Source organism: Strongylocentrotus purpuratus, unplaced genomic scaffold (genome assembly GCF_000002235.5).
Source record: "Strongylocentrotus purpuratus isolate Spur 01 unplaced genomic scaffold, Spur_5.0 spur5_scaffold_18, whole genome shotgun sequence".
NCBI lineage: Eukaryota > Metazoa > Echinodermata > Echinoidea > Camarodonta > Strongylocentrotidae > Strongylocentrotus > Strongylocentrotus purpuratus.
In genome coordinates, this window is record NW_022145603.1 from 2,900,664 (window position 1) to 2,917,151 (window position 16,488).

General features: G+C 38.1%; 1 protein-coding gene across 3 annotated transcripts; it reads right to left on the bottom strand.

Annotated features, from left to right (window-relative positions):
- Window positions 1-5,801: 5,801 nt before the first annotated feature.
- On the bottom strand, window positions 5,802-16,473 carry LOC115925366 (BAG family molecular chaperone regulator 1-like). 3 transcript variants are annotated; one of them, XM_030989056.1, is made up of 6 exons: window positions 16,344-16,473; window positions 14,239-14,352; window positions 12,787-12,869; window positions 11,107-11,220; window positions 10,289-10,396; window positions 5,802-8,538 (listed from the first exon to the last, which is right to left on the bottom strand). In XM_030989056.1, exons 1-6 carry the CDS (start codon window positions 16,393-16,395, stop codon window positions 8,407-8,409), a joined length of 603 nt encoding a protein of 200 aa, XP_030844916.1. In that variant the 5' UTR covers window positions 16,396-16,473; the 3' UTR covers window positions 5,802-8,406. The 3 variants fall into 3 exon arrangements, with proteins under 3 accessions (XP_030844916.1, XP_030844917.1, XP_030844918.1); XM_030989057.1 differs by lacking the exon at window positions 11,107-11,220; XM_030989058.1 differs by lacking the exons at window positions 5,802-8,538; window positions 10,289-10,396 and adding an exon at window positions 10,620-10,714.
- Between the last annotated feature and the right edge of the window lie 15 nt (window positions 16,474-16,488).

Here is a 16,488-nt window from a genome sequence, read left to right on the forward strand (position 1 = left end):
GCCTCATAACTACTGTCTCTCGACTTCCCCTTCTCTCCCTCCCCCCCCCCCCCCCCTCTCTCTCTCTCTCTCTCTCTCTCTCTCTCTCTCTCTCTTTCTCTATCTCTCTCCCCCTCTCTCTCTCTCTCTCTCTCTCCCTTTTCTTTTCCCTTCTTTGTTGTCCTTCCCGGGTTTCTTCACGTTTCTTTTTCTTCTTCTTTCTTTTTCTTCACGTGTTGCCTTTTTCTTCTACTTCTGCTTCTACTTCTACTTCTTCTTCTTTTTCTTCTTCAAGTTCTTTCTTCTTCTTCTTCTTCTTCTTCTTCTTCTTCTTCTTCTTCTTCTTTTTCTTCTTCTTCTTCTTCTTTTTCTTCTTCTTCTTCTTATTAGGCTTCTTCTTCTTCTTTACGTCTTAATCTTGAAGTGAGTTGCGTAAAAGCCGGTCGTAATAAAAAATAATAACATGAATCAATTTCCATAATTTGTTATGTTTATATTTGCTTTCAATTATCTTAAATATACTTTGCTTTCGATTTTTGTTAAGTTTATATGACAAAATTGAATTGAAAGCAATCCTGTTTGATTGGATCATATTCATTGAATTAGTAATTCGCTTCCCCCCCCCCCCCAAAAAAAAAAAAAAATTGTGGCTGGAACCCCCACACTACTCCTACACGTACATGCAGGCCCCGCAGAACATTTTTTTCAGAGTTAACTAGCGTAGCGAGTGAAGGGAATGGAGCGTAAATTGGCGTTGGGTCCAGGGTGTTGCCCCGGCAGGGGTCAAGAGGCGGAGCTATAGCCCTTGGAAGCTCACGGGTTTTAGGCATTAAATTGCGGTCAGATAAACATTTTTGGATAGGGTATACATTATTTGTGACACGAGCTGGTAAGTCGAAGTCACGAATTGGCGTGGGGTCCAATGCAGGGGCGGTGCCAAAGGGGGATGTGGGGGTGCGACAGCCCCCCCCCCCCACCTGTCAGGATATTGTCGGTAAAATTGCGCTGCCGTCGGGAAAAAAGAGAAGAGGGGGAGGGAAAAAGAGAGGGAAAGGGAAGGAAAAGAAAAAGGAAAAGAAAAGAAAGAAAGGAAAAGAAAGGAAAGAAAGGAAAAGAAAGGAAAGAAAAGAGAAAAAAGAAAAAGAGGGAGGAGAGGAAAGAAAGGAAAAGAAAGAAAAGGAAAAAGAGAAGAAAAAAGAGAAAATGGAAACAGAAGAAACGGGGGATGAAAAAGAGGAGAGAGAGAGGGGAGGTCAGAGCCTGATAGAGGATGAGTGGGAGTAAAAGAGAGAAGGGGGTTGTTGGGTGGAGTCGTCTCGTCGAGGGAGCAAGAAAGACACGGGTAAATATGTTGCTATGTCGGGTCAGCTGTGACGGTATTCTTGCTCGATCCTCGTGTACTATATCAATACAGAAGTTTGAAGTCGGTGAGATGTATATTGTCGGTCGGCCGACAAGTTTTTTTCCCTTCGAACTGTGACTTTTTATTCACTGTGACGACTTCGCAGGCGCGTACACAGGGGGGGGGGGGGGGGGGGTTAACCCCCCCCCCCCTTGGTATTTTTATGTGTGTAACCCCCCCCCCCCCCCGCTTATTCAGCGGCTGGCTGAGTCGTTGCGAAATTTTCGGCCCGATTTATAAATGTTAAACCCCCCCCCCCCCCCTTGAAAAAATCCTGCGTACGCGCATGCGACTTCGAGAGTGACTACAACTACAATACTTGTATTTTCTCGAAGTTTCACTTTCCTATAATATCAGCTAAAGAAATCAGAGGTTTAAAATTTTCTTAAACAGGATTAAGAGTCAACAATGGTACGACGAACCGTCTTTCTTTCTCTATATTTTGATGAAACGCCCAAAATTCCGAGCTTCGCGCGGGAGGGGAAAACTCATTTAGACGAGTCAAAAACGGTACGTCGAATTGTCTTCCTTCTCTAGTAATTTTAGGAAACACAGGAAACTGAATTCAGATAAGGATTAAGAGTCGCGAACGGTACAACGAATCGTCTGCTTTCTCTAATAATTTAAGGAAATGTCAAAGCTTCCGCGCTTCGCGCGAGAGGGGGGAAACTGAATTCAGACAAATTAGGGTTAAGAGTCGCAAACGGTACAGCGAATCGTCTGCTTTCTCTAATAATTTAAAGGTAAAGACCAGTATTGGAAATGCCCCAATTTCAAAAAATGAAATGGAAGCTCTCATTACCAATCATGTGAAAGAATATGTTTTTGACTAATACATGATGATAAAAAATTTGCCGGGAAACCGCCTACTAATTCATATATTTGGTAAATTTCTTTCTCTCATGGTCTGTGAGAGATATAGGGTAGTCCCATATACATCTTTCTGTGTATAGTGCTTGTAACTTTACGAAGAATAGGCCAAATTTCTTATCATTTTGACGATTCTAGAACCTTGCAGATGCTAAATGCTAGATGATCAACCTTTTCTGATCGATTCCACAACGTTTCTTTCACAATGCAATCGCATGACCATAAATGGTCTTTACCTTTAAGGAAACGCCAAAGCTTCCGCGCTTCACGCTAAAGGGGGAAACTGAATTCAGACAAGGATTAAGAGTCGAAAATGGTACAAGGAATCGTCTGCTTTTTCTAATAATTAAAGGAAACGTCAAAACTTCAAAACGTTAAAACGCGGGAGGGGGGGGGGGACTTCATTCAGACAAGGATTTAGAGTCGAGCACGGTTCAACGAATTGTTTACTTTCAGGCTCTATTAATTTAATGAAACGTCAAAAATTGTCGCGCTTTGCACGGGAGGGGAGAACTGAATTCAGATAAGGATTAACAGTCGAGAACGGTACAATAAATCGTCTTCTTTTCCTAATAATAATAATTATTTATGGAAACGACTAAGCTTCCGCGCTTCGCGCGAGAGGCCTATTACCCACACCCCTTAAGGTGATTCGCTTGCTCACTACCACCCCTCCCTAAAATGAGATCCTAGCTCCGCGGCTACATTAAAATATATAGCTATGATGCTGACTAAATTGACGAAATAATTCGTATATTTATGTCGTCGAAAAAAAAGTACTATAGAGATAGTCGTTGGCCTCTACACCCCCCCCCCCCCACTGAAAAAGGTTTAGCGACGCCCCTGGTCCAGTGGGTGGAGCCCCCGGATGCTCAGGGGTTTTAGGCATTTAATTACTGTCAAATGAGCAGGTCACTCATTCTTTCTTTTTCTCGTTAACATACCTTTTTTTTAAAGTGAAAGGGGGGGGGGGGTCGAGCCCACGGGCCACGCCGTTCTGCAGGGCATGCGGAAAGTCTTGGAAATTTAATTCTTGTTTAATCTCATTTTCTTTGAATGGAATATAATTTTTATGTGATTCAATTCAGATTTTTTTTTTCTTCTTCTTTTTGGTAAAAAATACAAATCATTTTTTAGTCCTTAATTTATGCTGATTTTGGGGGCGTTTACCCCCCCCCCCTCTTCCGGCGCCACTGTCCATGTAGTACACCCGGTTCCTGTTTGACGACTATAGTTCAATATAATGCTCAAGTTCAAGTGATGTCAGGTTTTCCACTCTGGATACTGCAAAACTGTGTTTTTACAACGATAAAACAAACACATCACCGGGGATTCATAATTTTGTTAAACCTTGTTTCAACATATAAATTTGTTTCTTCTTCCCAGATAATTGGTTCCTTCCGTATCAATAATGGTCTTATGAGGCATGAAATTGATTTTTCACATGATGGATAATATACTGCCGACAATAGTTAATCCAGAATGCAATTCTCTCGAGCAGAAGTAATCTCCCCCCCCCCAAAAAAAAAAAATAATATATATATATATATATATATAAATATATAGTCTTAATTCCCCGACAAAGCATCAATATTTGAAATTCGTCCCAGTTTGGTCATGTTATAATTAAACAATTAAATCGGTTGTAAAGGAAAGGGGGAGGGGGTACTTACCCCCCTTTTTAAACCACCACGCCCCGCGAGTCTATCTCCATCTCCCATCTTTACTACCCCCCCCCCCTTTCTCCCTCTCTCTCTTACACCCCCCCCCCCCCTCATTGTTTGCATCCCTCTCCAGCCCCGTTTCTCTCTCTCTCTCTCTCTCTCTCTCTCTCTCTCCTTCATCTCTCATCTTTATACCCCCCCCCCCGCCATTCAATTACCCCCATCCCCTCTTCTCATCTATTCTTATGATTTATCACATCTCCTCTAAATCTTTCCTTCTTTTTCTTTCAGTCCCTACTCTCTTAGATCCCCAAACGGACCCATTTTTAATAGTATTTTTGTTAAAAGTGAGACCCATGTAGGATTTTTGTGTGACAAAGTGACCCATACACCCCCGTATGTCCTAATATGTGAGTCCCCTCCCCCACCCCCCCCCCCCCGGGTCTTAGGCTCACCTCGTCAGACGTACTTCCTTCTCTCGATCTCCTTAAAATTCATTTATCTCTCGCCATAATAGTAATCCCCTCCCTTTCCCCCACCCCTCTCTCCCACTCATCTACCCTCTCTCTATCTCATCTCCGTTCTGTATCCTCTCTTTCCCACTATACTCCTCGTTATATCTCATCTCTTGTATATAGTCGGCAGAGGTTGTTTGTTTCTCGTATAATCTATTATGGGTACCCCTCTTAGTTTTGTTCATTGTTTATACTTGTTCATGTAATTATGTCGGATTATTATGTTCCTCTCTTATTCTTGTTTATTGTTTATATCTATACAGTCCTGTAAATATGTTATATGGACCTCTGCTCTTGCAGCCGAGTCTGGAATAAAATCTTGAATTGAATATAATATACCTACGTCTTCAATTCCCACCTCTTCTCTTGATATCTCACCCCCGGATCTTTTATCCTCAAATTTCCTCTATCTCTCATCAGTGCATGAGTTCTACTTCCTTTCTACCCCCCTTCCCATCCTCTCTCTCGTTTCTGCTATACCGGCCTTTCTTCCGATCTCCTATTTCTACCACCTCTTTCTCCGTCTCTTCTCCCCCAACTCTCTCCCGTATCTCTCCTATATACTACCCCTTTGTGTTTCTCTTTCTTTTATATTTCCTTTTGTCAAAAATCAATAACAAATCTGCTGAAAACCAATCAGAAGCAAGGATTTCAGTAGCTTAAAACAAAAACTGTCACTTGTCACTGATGACAAGTTTTGTGAAACGCCCCCCTGATTCTTTTCATCCACCAATCTTTCTAAATATTACCACTATCACTCCACTTCTCTCCGGCCTAGCCTCCCTGTGGTTATTCCACATCTGCGCTGCAGGTTTTATTTCAAGAAAGATATAGGGCTAATTTTAGGGATGCAATTGGGTTTAGGCTTGTAAATGTAGTCAAGGATTTAAAGATAAAGTTGAGTTCTGGTCATGCAATTGCATTGTGAAAGAAACGGTGTGGAACCGATCAGAAAAAGTTGATCATGTAGCAAATCAGTATTGGTGTGTACTGCAAGGTTCTGGAGTCATCAAAATGATAAGAAGTCTGGCTCAATCTTGGTCAATTATAGCACTGCATGTACACAGAAAGAACAGGGACTACAGAACCATGTTGCATAAAAACCGGGCCTCATTTTTAAGCTGTTACTTGTCATATTTAGAATATGGAGGCATTTGAAGAGCCATGCTTTTCAGGGAACATTTTTTCTATGATTTTCTTACACACTTGCATAATTATTAACACTCACAAATTATGTTTTGCCTCTCCTCTGAACTCAAGTTTGTCTTTAAGTTCAGAATTTGGAATAGAACTTATGCATAGCAAATTGTTGGAGCTAGAAGCATACATCCCGTCATACAAAATCAAAGGGCACCAAATTGGAAACAGAGATCCGTAGTGAAAACAAATGTGATTTATTTTCTGTTGTAAGGAAACTTCACAACCATCAATATTCAGTATCTATTTCAAGATAATGTATATCAAATGAGACTTATACTTATCAAAAGTATTGTAAAATTTATCACAACAATATTATAACTTACAAATTGAATAAAAGTTAAAGTCATTAGCATCAATTCTAATTCCCCTTGTGTATTGCATCAAGAAGTAATAGTAACTAGATTTATCATGTCTATAATAAAAGCACAATTCATTAGAACCATATACATCAATAATTGAAATATTATTAATCCACAAATCTTTTTATTTGTTTGTTTGTTTATTCATTTAAAAATACAATCAAAATATAACATATATACAATATAAAAAACAAATAGAAATCATTCAAAGAATATGTCATGTATGATGATAAACCGTTAAGTATGAGAAATGAAATAAGATAACTATGGGAAAGCCTGTATAAGGCTTTGTAGTCAACAGTTATCTTAGTTTTAAATAATACATTTTAGGAGTACTCAAACTACACATTTCAAAGGATGATGAAAAAGAAAAAGAGATAAAGAAAAAACTACTGAGAACGTTTTAGTCTCATGAAAAGTCAACAAGAGGTTAGTTTACCATGAAATGCACCTTTATGATTTGACTCCAGGGTATATGCAAGTGAATAAATCACATAGATTTTTCTTTCAATTAAAATGATTTCCTGTAACCTCTCGATGACCATGTCACAGATCGCTCAGACGTGACATTGTGAAAGCTTGGAATAACAACTCTGCACAGATTCAACTCAGTACTGGTACTTTATAAAGGAATACATATTCAAGGAGGCACGATAGCTCAGTCGGTAGAGCAGTGGTCTTGTAATCTGGTGACCCGGGTTCGAAACCAAGGCGATGCGCTGGTGCCTTTTGGTAAGGCATTAATCCTCATTACCAGGTCCCTCGGAGAGGACCTAAAACCGTCTGCCGTCTGGTTGCTAATGCTACGGTCACAAAGGTTCGTACGAATGATAATTTTGTACGAATCTCCGTTTTTTCATTGTCTTCCCAAATTTCCATTGTCTGAAAATCGTTCGTAGCAGTTCGTAATGGCATTTGTGACCGAGGCTTTACTTACAAGCATTTTCTTAGCAGTCAGGTAAAACATTCCTTCATAATTCATAATGTATATCACTTTTCTCAGTTTCTAAAGGTAAATGTTTCATGATGTAAGTACTTCTGAATTTCTTGACAATACAAGACTACAGTAATATGATAACAACTGAAAAGCTTGTTCTTATAACAAACAAAACCGGATCAAAATGTGTGAATTCCACACAGTACACATGGAGATCAGTCTGGACCTGATGGCTATAAGCACACTTACCCTGCTATTGACTTTCCTCAAATACTTTCTTTTGTTACATTTCCTGGTCTTTGTGTATGGTGTATTTGAGTAAAAACCAATCTCCCCTCTTTAGGGTATTAAGCCAGCTCAAAGCTCAAGGAGGCGCGATAGCTCAGTTGATAGAGCAGTGGTCTCGTAAACCGGTGACCCAGGTTCGAAACCAAGTCGATGCGCTAGTGCCCTTTGGTAAGGCATTAACTCTCACTACCAGGTCCTTCGGAGAGGACCTAGCTAGCCTTAAGCTGTCGGTCATCTGGTTGCTTACTTACAAGAATTTATGCTTTCTTAGCAGTCAGGTAAAATAAACATCACCCCACATCACATACTGTACCTGTGTGAAAATATCTATTAATTACATAATTATCTCACATAGGAATGTCCTAGAGAGATACCAATAATGCCCCACAGGCAATTGATTGATAGGGTTATGTAGTGTCCCATACAACATATGTCTTTTTTTCTATACCGGTCAAAGCCCCAACTTACAGGGTTAGATGAAGAATACAAAATTTACTTAATTAACAAAAAATTGATATAATAATAATAATATTAGATATTTCTATAGCGCACATATCCACCCTGCAAGGTGCTCAAGGCGGTCCAATATTACCCCTGCTCTGCTAGGCTACTGATTTTGGTGCGTTCAAAGAATTCCTTCCTTCCACTGATTAATGGTACTTTCACTAGCACTTGTCATATTCAAATGAGGGAATGTTGCATTCATGGATGATATATATTTAAAAAAACAAATGCCATACAGGGGGGTGTTCCACAAAGATTCTAATTCGAACTTACTCTAAGTTGGACTTAAATATTATGGAGAGCCATTTGTAGCCTTATAATGAAATATGTTCAAAAACTAAAAAATTCAAGTATTTTAGACTTTTCATAAATTCCACATCAAGAACATGAAAACTCCAAAGATAATAGAAAATATAAATGACTTGAATCAACAATTAGTTCCTTTTAAAATAACTTTTACACAAATATTTTCAAGGATGCTAACAGCTTTCCATAATTGTTAAGTCTAACTTAGAGATTGTCAGGTTGTCACACGACCAAAACTCTCTGTGAAATCCTTGCATCTTGATTGATCAAATAATATCACTTGGTAACACGATCACATGATTATAACCTCCTTGAGACAAGTTCACTTCATAAGTCTTGTAGTTTGTAGAGCTAATACTAGAATGAGTTATGTCACAATCCATCAGCTGTCACTAGTGTTTTGTAGTTTGTCTATGGTAGTACTTATGGAATCATTAGTGTCTAGCTGGCTCTGGATCTCTTTGATAACACTCCTCCTCTTCATACGTATGGATTGATTGCACACTCCTAGGTCCTGTACACGAAAGAGAGAGAGAGACAGACAAAGAGAGACAGACAGAGAGAGAGAGAGAGAGAGAGGGACAGATAGAGAGAGAGAGACAGATAGAGACAGAGAGAGAGAGAGACAGATAGAGAGAGAGAGAGACAGAGAGAGAGACAGATAGAGACAGACAGAGAGAGACAGATATGGAGAGAGAAAGAGAGAGAGAGAGAGAGACATACAGAGAGAGGCAGAGGGAGACAGAGAGAGAGAGACAGACAGATAGAGAGAGACAGAGAGACAAATACACAGACACAGAGAGAGACATACAGAGAGAGAGAGAGAGAGAGAGGGACAGACAAAGAGAGACAGAGACAGACATGGAGAGAGAAAGAGAGAGAGAGAGAGAGACATACGGAGAGAGACAGAGGGAGACAGACAGAGAGAGAGAGAGAGACAGACAGGGACAGAAAAAGACACAGAGAGAGAGAGAGAGACAGACAGGGACAGAAAAAGACAGAGAGAGAGAGAGAATGAGAGAAACAGAGAGAGAGAGAGAGAGAGAGAGACAGAGGGAGACAGACAGACAGACAGAGAGAGAGAGACAAACACACACACACACATATATAGAAACAGACAGAGAGAGAGAGAGAGAGACAGACAGGGACAGAAAAAGACACACACAGAGAGAGAATGAGAGAAACAGAGAGAGAGAGAGAGAGAGGGATACAGAGAGGGAGGGAGAGAGAAAGAGAGAGAGAGAGAGAGAGAGAGAAATAAAGAGACAGACAAATAGAGAAAGAAGAAAAAGACAGAGTAATTGGAAAGAAGGACGTACAGGTAGAAATAAAGGGAGAAATAAAGGGAGCAAAAACAGAATAGGGAGAGAGGTCAAGATACAGGTCATGTGAAAGAGAATGATATACATTGTATCTCAATATTCACAAACAGCAATTAAGAAGAACAAATTTCAGTGGCAATCTCCCCCCACTAACTATTTTCACGTAAATGTTATAATAATGTGAAAGAGGATGTTATTTAACACTGAATTCTGCAAGGATTTTTAAAATAAATGTGTTTGAAGCCGCATATTGAAGAAAGCAACCCTGTTACCAAGCATCTGATCGAAATCGGATAATAAACTGGGATTGCCGATTAATGAAAATGATCATGCATGGCTGGCATTATTTTGTCATTTGGAGTTGTTGTAGATCATGTTTGTTGATATTTAGTGCCTTTTCATGACTTTGATATTAATAATATTGGTCTAAGAGAAGAGGCAAAACATGCGAGCCGCCATCTTGGATTATAATGTAGGCACACATTTTTTGTCCATTGTTATTAAAATCCAAGATGGCGACTCACATGTTTTGCCTCTATTCTTAACTAATATCAATTTCAAATTCATGAAAAGGCACTTAATATCAACAAACATGGTCTAAAACAACTCTAAATGACAAAATAATGCCAGCTACTGTATGCATGTTTTTCAGCATTTGATAGACCAACATTGTTTGGCATTTACAAAAAAAGATACTGATCAAAGGTGCGCAGGTGTCGCTCAGATCTTCCGATCCGATCAAAACCCCAACTTACAGGGTTAGATGAAAGAATACAAAATGTAGGTTTTGTCACAAAATTTTGGGAGCTCCCACATTAGAGGGGCTTTAAGTCCCTGTATCCTTTTTTTTCCCTCCCTTCTCTTCCATCTTCCTTTCTTGTATACTTTCCACCTTTTCAGATTAAGAATATTATTTTTCTCTTCATCTCACGACATACTTACCAGTGCATCTAGCTTCTCTAGAAGTCTTACATACTCCTCATGACATGCCGCTAGTCTCTTCCCCAGGCTAGACAAAGAATTACTTTCTAATTCCTTGTGCAGATAACCCTGTACAGAAAAGAAAATGCATTGAGTCAAGACTACAATGCTATTCTTCACAACGAGGCATTGTGGCATGCGCCTGTAATCCAGCTAACAATGGAAGTTACAAACTGATTCAGCCGAGGACGCAGGTTCGAAACTGAGTCACGTCTTTTGGATGGTGATGTTAAAGGTCGGTCCCAGACGTAAATAATCATAACTGATTGATACACGTCTGTAAAAACCCAATACACACACATACACTCAACGTACCTTGTCCAGGTCGATCCTTGGACGTCCAAATATAGCCGATACTGAGGCCTTTTGCTTGCCAGCCATTGACCTCTTCAACATTAAATAAAAAGTTTAAGAATCCAAATTATCCAAATCTATATATTCAAAGAAGTAAATCTAATTGAATGGGAAAAGAATACCTTCATTCCTGAATGATAGATACCTATAAACCTAAACAACAACAACAACATTGAGAGATGTGATTTGGTCTAGTGGTAAACGGTTTAAACTGTTCTATATTCTACTGAGTATTAAAGCAATTTTTCTGTATGAATACATTGATGGTTAAAATTTTGAAAGTACTGAAGTTATGGATAGCAAAGTAGAAGTGATCATGCAACGTCAACTCTTCACCTTAAATAAAATAAACCAAAACCCTCCCATTTATGACAAATCTTTCTAAACCTGATGGCACACTTTAATTAAGTATTGAATATACTTACTTTTTCTACACCGGATAGTTCTTCTGATATTCCGCTCTGTTTCTTTGCTAAAGAATCAATCTTTTTCCTCGCCTCAACAATCTGCTTGTAGTTCTCATCCTCCTCTGGATTGAACTGACAAAGGTTAGAGGTCAAGAGGTTAAAGGTCAAGGGTAAAGGTCACATGACCAAAAGCATTAGATAGGTTTAAAGATAAAATTGAGTTCTGGTCATGCGATTGCATTGTGAAAGAAACGGTGTGGAATCGACCAGAAAAGGTTGATCATCTAGCATATAAGAATTTGTGTGTACTGCAAGGTTCTGGAATCATCAAAATGATAAGAAATTTGGCCAAGTCTTGGTAAAGTTACAAACACTGAACACAGAAAGATGTATATGGGACTACACGAATACGTGGCGTAAAAATCCTAACCCCCGAGTTCTACGATGTTACATGACATATTTAGAATATGAAGGCATTTGAAGAGCCATGCTTTTAAGAAACATGTCTTATCTGATGTTCTTCCACACTTGCATAATAAGAATGATAACGCTCACAAATTATTTTTCACCTCTTCCCAGAACTCAACATTCTCTTAACTGGAGGATACAATTACAAATGCATGGCGTTGTCAGTAAATAAGATCATGTTATATCCATACCAGGGGCCCGTATTACAAGGAGTTGATACCAATCGCAACTTATTTGCGATTGATACCAATCGCAACTTATTTGCGATTGATATCAATCGCAACTTAAAGAGAAAGGAGACTGCAAACTTGCGATTGATTGAAGGACTTGCGATTCAATCGCAACTCTTTGTAAGACAGGGCCCAGGTTTAATAAAGTCAGAAATATAGTAATTATAGTATAATTCAAAATGTTGTGTTTTAAAATATATTTTAAAGGATCCTAGATACCGGTGTATTTTTGTTTTGGTATCATAGAATCTCTCTAAAAATATTACAAGTAGATTGTCACTTCAGTGCAATAACAAGTAAACCGTTAACACTGGTAATAACTTAGTAATAATAGTATTATTACCATGATATAAAGTCTATAACAATAAAGACTATGATATAAAGTCTCTATATTCCAAAGGACTTGGGAAATAATTCCCCTGGCTTTAACTCCCCGCACATTGAGCAACTGTAACGCTCAGTGCATTCAAGGGATACATCTGGCCAGGAGATCACCTGAGTCAAGTGTGGCAAATGTAGATTCATGTTTTGCCAGAGGATATACCCAAAATATACAGTTTATATCTGAAATTTTTAATAATTGATGAATAATTGTTTTTAGATCTTGACCGTGATGTGTTCTATTTATATGTCATTGATTGTTGTCATAAACATTTTCTAGAATATATTTAAGTTATTGTCTGATGGGAGCCAGGGGAGTACAAATAATGAAATAATTCCCCTGGCTCTCAACAGAGAGAGTGAATTATATTACATTTTTATGTTATTTACGTTATTTGTAGTTATTTGTTTATGATATGTTAATGTAATGATATATTTTACACGCATGTCAGTTGTAAGACAACTTTATGCCTTCCTATTATTTGTGCATGACAATAAAGAAATTCAATTAGTGCTGAGGTAGGAACTCAAAACCCTTGCCTTGTGGTTCACAGTCAGACCACAACATCTCTTCAAACATTTAGTCTTGAAATCAAAATGGTTTAGATGTTGATCTTACCTTCTTACCGATGAGCATGAGTTTACTTCCATTCCTGATACCGGCTTCTGTCACATTCAGATCATGATTCATAAGAGTTTTACCTGTGGAGATATCAACGATCATTCCAATGGGTTATTAAAGATAAAGTAGACTTCTTTTCAAGAGATTGCATTTAACAGACACCCCAAGATTCAGGGGGAATAGTGAGCACTAAAAAAAAAAAGGTTTTTTGTTTTCCCCTCAACCATGCCCCCCTTGAGTTAAAAAAAAAGAAGAGGAATTCGCGGGGAAAAAATGGCATCTAACAACATTCTCCCCTTTCGAGTAAGAAAATTGGGGAAAAAATTGGGGAAAAAATAGGGCAAAATAGGGAAGAATAGAGAAAATAAGGGGGAATCAGGAAAATCAGGATAAAATAGGGAAGAAAAAAAATCTGGTAAAAAAAAAATCTGGAAAAAATCTGTAAAAATAAAAAAAAATCGGGAAACCGATTTAAATCGGGTTTTTATCAGGCCTGAAGATTATAAAATAAACCATTGAATAATATACTGCTAAATAATTCATTCTAAAACATACTTTGTCTCTAATATTATCATCAGCACATTTATGTGAAAATGAAGATTGTTTGTAGTTTTTGTGTACATTTTTGTTTGTAATTCACAGACTAGTGAGAACCTCTTTATAGGTTTAGACCAGTTTTGAAAACGCCCCCTCTCAAAAAATGAAATGGAAGCTCGTATTACCAATCATGTGAAAGAAAATGTTTTGACTAATACATGATGATACAAATTTTGCCCTGAAACCGCCTACTAATTGGTATATTTGGTAAATTATCATATCGATCCAGCTTTGATAGATATCACGTAGTATCTTTCTGTGTACAGTGCTTGTAACTTTACTAAGATTGGGCCAAATTTCTTATCATTTTGATGATTCCAAAACCTTGCAGTACACACCAATACTTATATGCTAGATAGTCAACCTTTTCTGATCGATTCCACGTTTCTTTCACAATGCAATCGCACGACCAGAACTGGTCTATACCTTTAACAGGAATCCTTACATTTGTGACTTGTCCTACACCTCGGCTTTGCAAGCTTGAGACTTTCACCTCTTGTTGTTGTGCATTGTGTCTGCTAGGTAGTTGGAAGAAGTGGTCAGGGTTGCACGAGTATATCTATGCCAAGAAATTAAACAACTTAAGATCTTAATTGAGGAGGCGCGATGGCTCAGTTGGTAGAGCAGTGGTCTCGTAATCCGGTCACCTGGGTTCGAAACCAAGGCGATGCGCTATAGTGCCCTTTAGTAAGGAATAAATCCTCACTACCAGGTCCCTCAGAGAGGACCTAAAGCCGTTGGCCATCTGGTTGCTTACTTACAAGCATTTATGCTTTCTTAGCAGTCAGGTAAAATAACCATCACATTGACATTGACATTGACATTGACCATATTGCTAAAGAATGATCTTACCTCTATTAATGATCTTCTGACCACCCACAGGAACTGCTGTCAACTCTTCCAGTTTCAAAGACAGATCACCCACAGTAGCCGCACCAGGGAGACTCACACAATGTTTATCTGGCCCTGTTACAATGTAAACAAATTATGTAGTCAATTCACAACAGATCACTCGTTCTTATTAAACATGCTTATTTAAGTCTGGCTTAACTAAGGACAGTATTTAAAATCTTTGTTTTCATGTGTCGCTGTCAAGGGTTAGACCAGTATAGGATTAAAATGTTTTTGCTATTTATGGGCGACTGAGTTGCCAAATTGTGTTTGATCGATTACAACTTTGAATGTTTATCATGTCATCTTCATCAAATTTACCGGTAGTAGTCTCGTCTATCATCATCTCTCAATCACTCTTTTAGAAATCATCAACCTGTAATCAGTGGAAATTTAAGTGTAAAGTTGTTTTTCTCCACACAAAATCATGAAAACACAAGCACGTATTCTGAACCATGTGCTTCGCTATCATTGAAGATAGGATAAATTGGTATTCTGAACATTGTTGTAACTTTTGATGTATCTTTTCTCTCATTTCCTTGGCTGCGTCTGCGCTCAAACTTTGTGCGCTTGTAATAGTGTGTATTATTAATAAAATGGCGCTTAATCCTCATTAGCATATGCGCATGGAAGATAAAAGGACAAGATAATTGGTATTCTTAAAATTGTTGTATCTTTTATCTTATCTTATCATGCATGGTATTTACAACAATATGTACAATAGGTAGGGGGTTGTTGTATCTTTTGTGGTGTTATAATGGCGGCAATCTTCCTTGCCCAGAACCAACTTCGTGCCAATAGACGAGTTAGAAGAGTTAGAAGAAGATTGTGTGTTGACCGGAGACATCACAGATGAGAACTTTCTAAGAATTAAATTACATGCTGGGATATGACGATGTGATATGCTCTCATCTCTGTGATGTTTCTTCTTCTTCTTCTTCCAGTATAGTTACAGTCCGCTGTTGGCGTATTATCGTACCTTGTGCTTGTCAAGTGCTGAGTGTACAGTGCAAGTAAAAAGGCTCTACAAGAATTCTATGTGCAGCTAAAAACAATCTGAAGCTCAACGGAGCTTAATGTGTTACACCTTCTGAAAGCGCGACTTGTCTTCATGATCCACATACCACAGCGCATATGATGCACATAATATGCGTTCAATTTAAACTAATTACGCCCAAGTATTCCTATTGCATGACCTACTTTTTTCTTATCATGTCAATATAATGAAATACATGTAGATCTTGATTGACAACAATGGGTGTGTCAAAGATAAGATAGAGGCAGTCCTTCAAGAGATAATACAGGATTAAAATAGTTTTCAGAATACCAATTTACAACAATATTAGTGCTGTATTATCTGTGGAAGATACAACAAAAGATAACAGATTACAAAACTTGGCCTATACAACTTCAACAACACAGTGTGCTTGCTCGCTTCGTTATATCTATTAATGTATATACAAATGTAATCATTTTATTATTATCTGTACAGTGTAGGTCTAAGGTTTGTTTACCAGCTAGCAGCTGAGCACCCATTGTACGATAATTTAAGTATAGACCAATGTGTACTTTTTGTCTACATGTACAGTAAGAAAGGAAGGAACAATATAAACAGCACCACTGCCTGTTTATTATTATTTCCTTTTTTTAAAATTATTATTCATTTAGACTGGTCATCCGTCCTCCATTTAATGATTTATTACCACAAACTATTTCACTGGGACCAACATCTTTACAACTTTACAAGCTTGCTTTCATATTACTCCTTGTTAAATCACAACTCCATATTGACCATTATCTTTATGTTATTTATTATGTATCATTGAAAAAACAAATTTTACTTTATTTGAAATGTAGGTCTATAATATATGTAACATGAGAAATATGAAAATAAATGAAATGAAATGAACGATCACCATCACCGGGCCGCGGCCGCACAACTAAGTTAAACATGATAATTGCATGATAACATTAACAAAAATAGACCCCCAAATCTACAAAATAATACAAACAAACAGAATAGACAACACAAAACTAAACACAATAACACATCATAAAGTTCATACCATGTGAAACTATGATTTCTAAATCGCCTACTTCCTGAGATTGAGAAGTCATGTTGTTCCTTCTTCATTCATCAAACAGTCAGACTCAGACTGGTTGTGCATCACTTTGAAATTGTAACGTCTAGTGTATTTCCAGGTATACTTA

Bases quoted from the DNA above. Each gene is read 5' to 3' on its own strand.
- LOC115925366 (XM_030989056.1), bottom strand. From the start codon at position 16,395: ATGACTTCTCAATCTCAGGAAGTAGGCGATTTAGAAATCATAGTTTCA. The intron at 12,870-14,238 runs GTAAGATCATTC...ATATCTCCACAG, and splicing joins TCAGAAGATCATTAATAGAG to GTAAAACTCTTATGAATCAT. The intron at 10,397-11,106 runs GTAAGTATATTC...TTTTCTGTACAG, and splicing joins AACTATCCGGTGTAGAAAAA to GGTTATCTGCACAAGGAATT.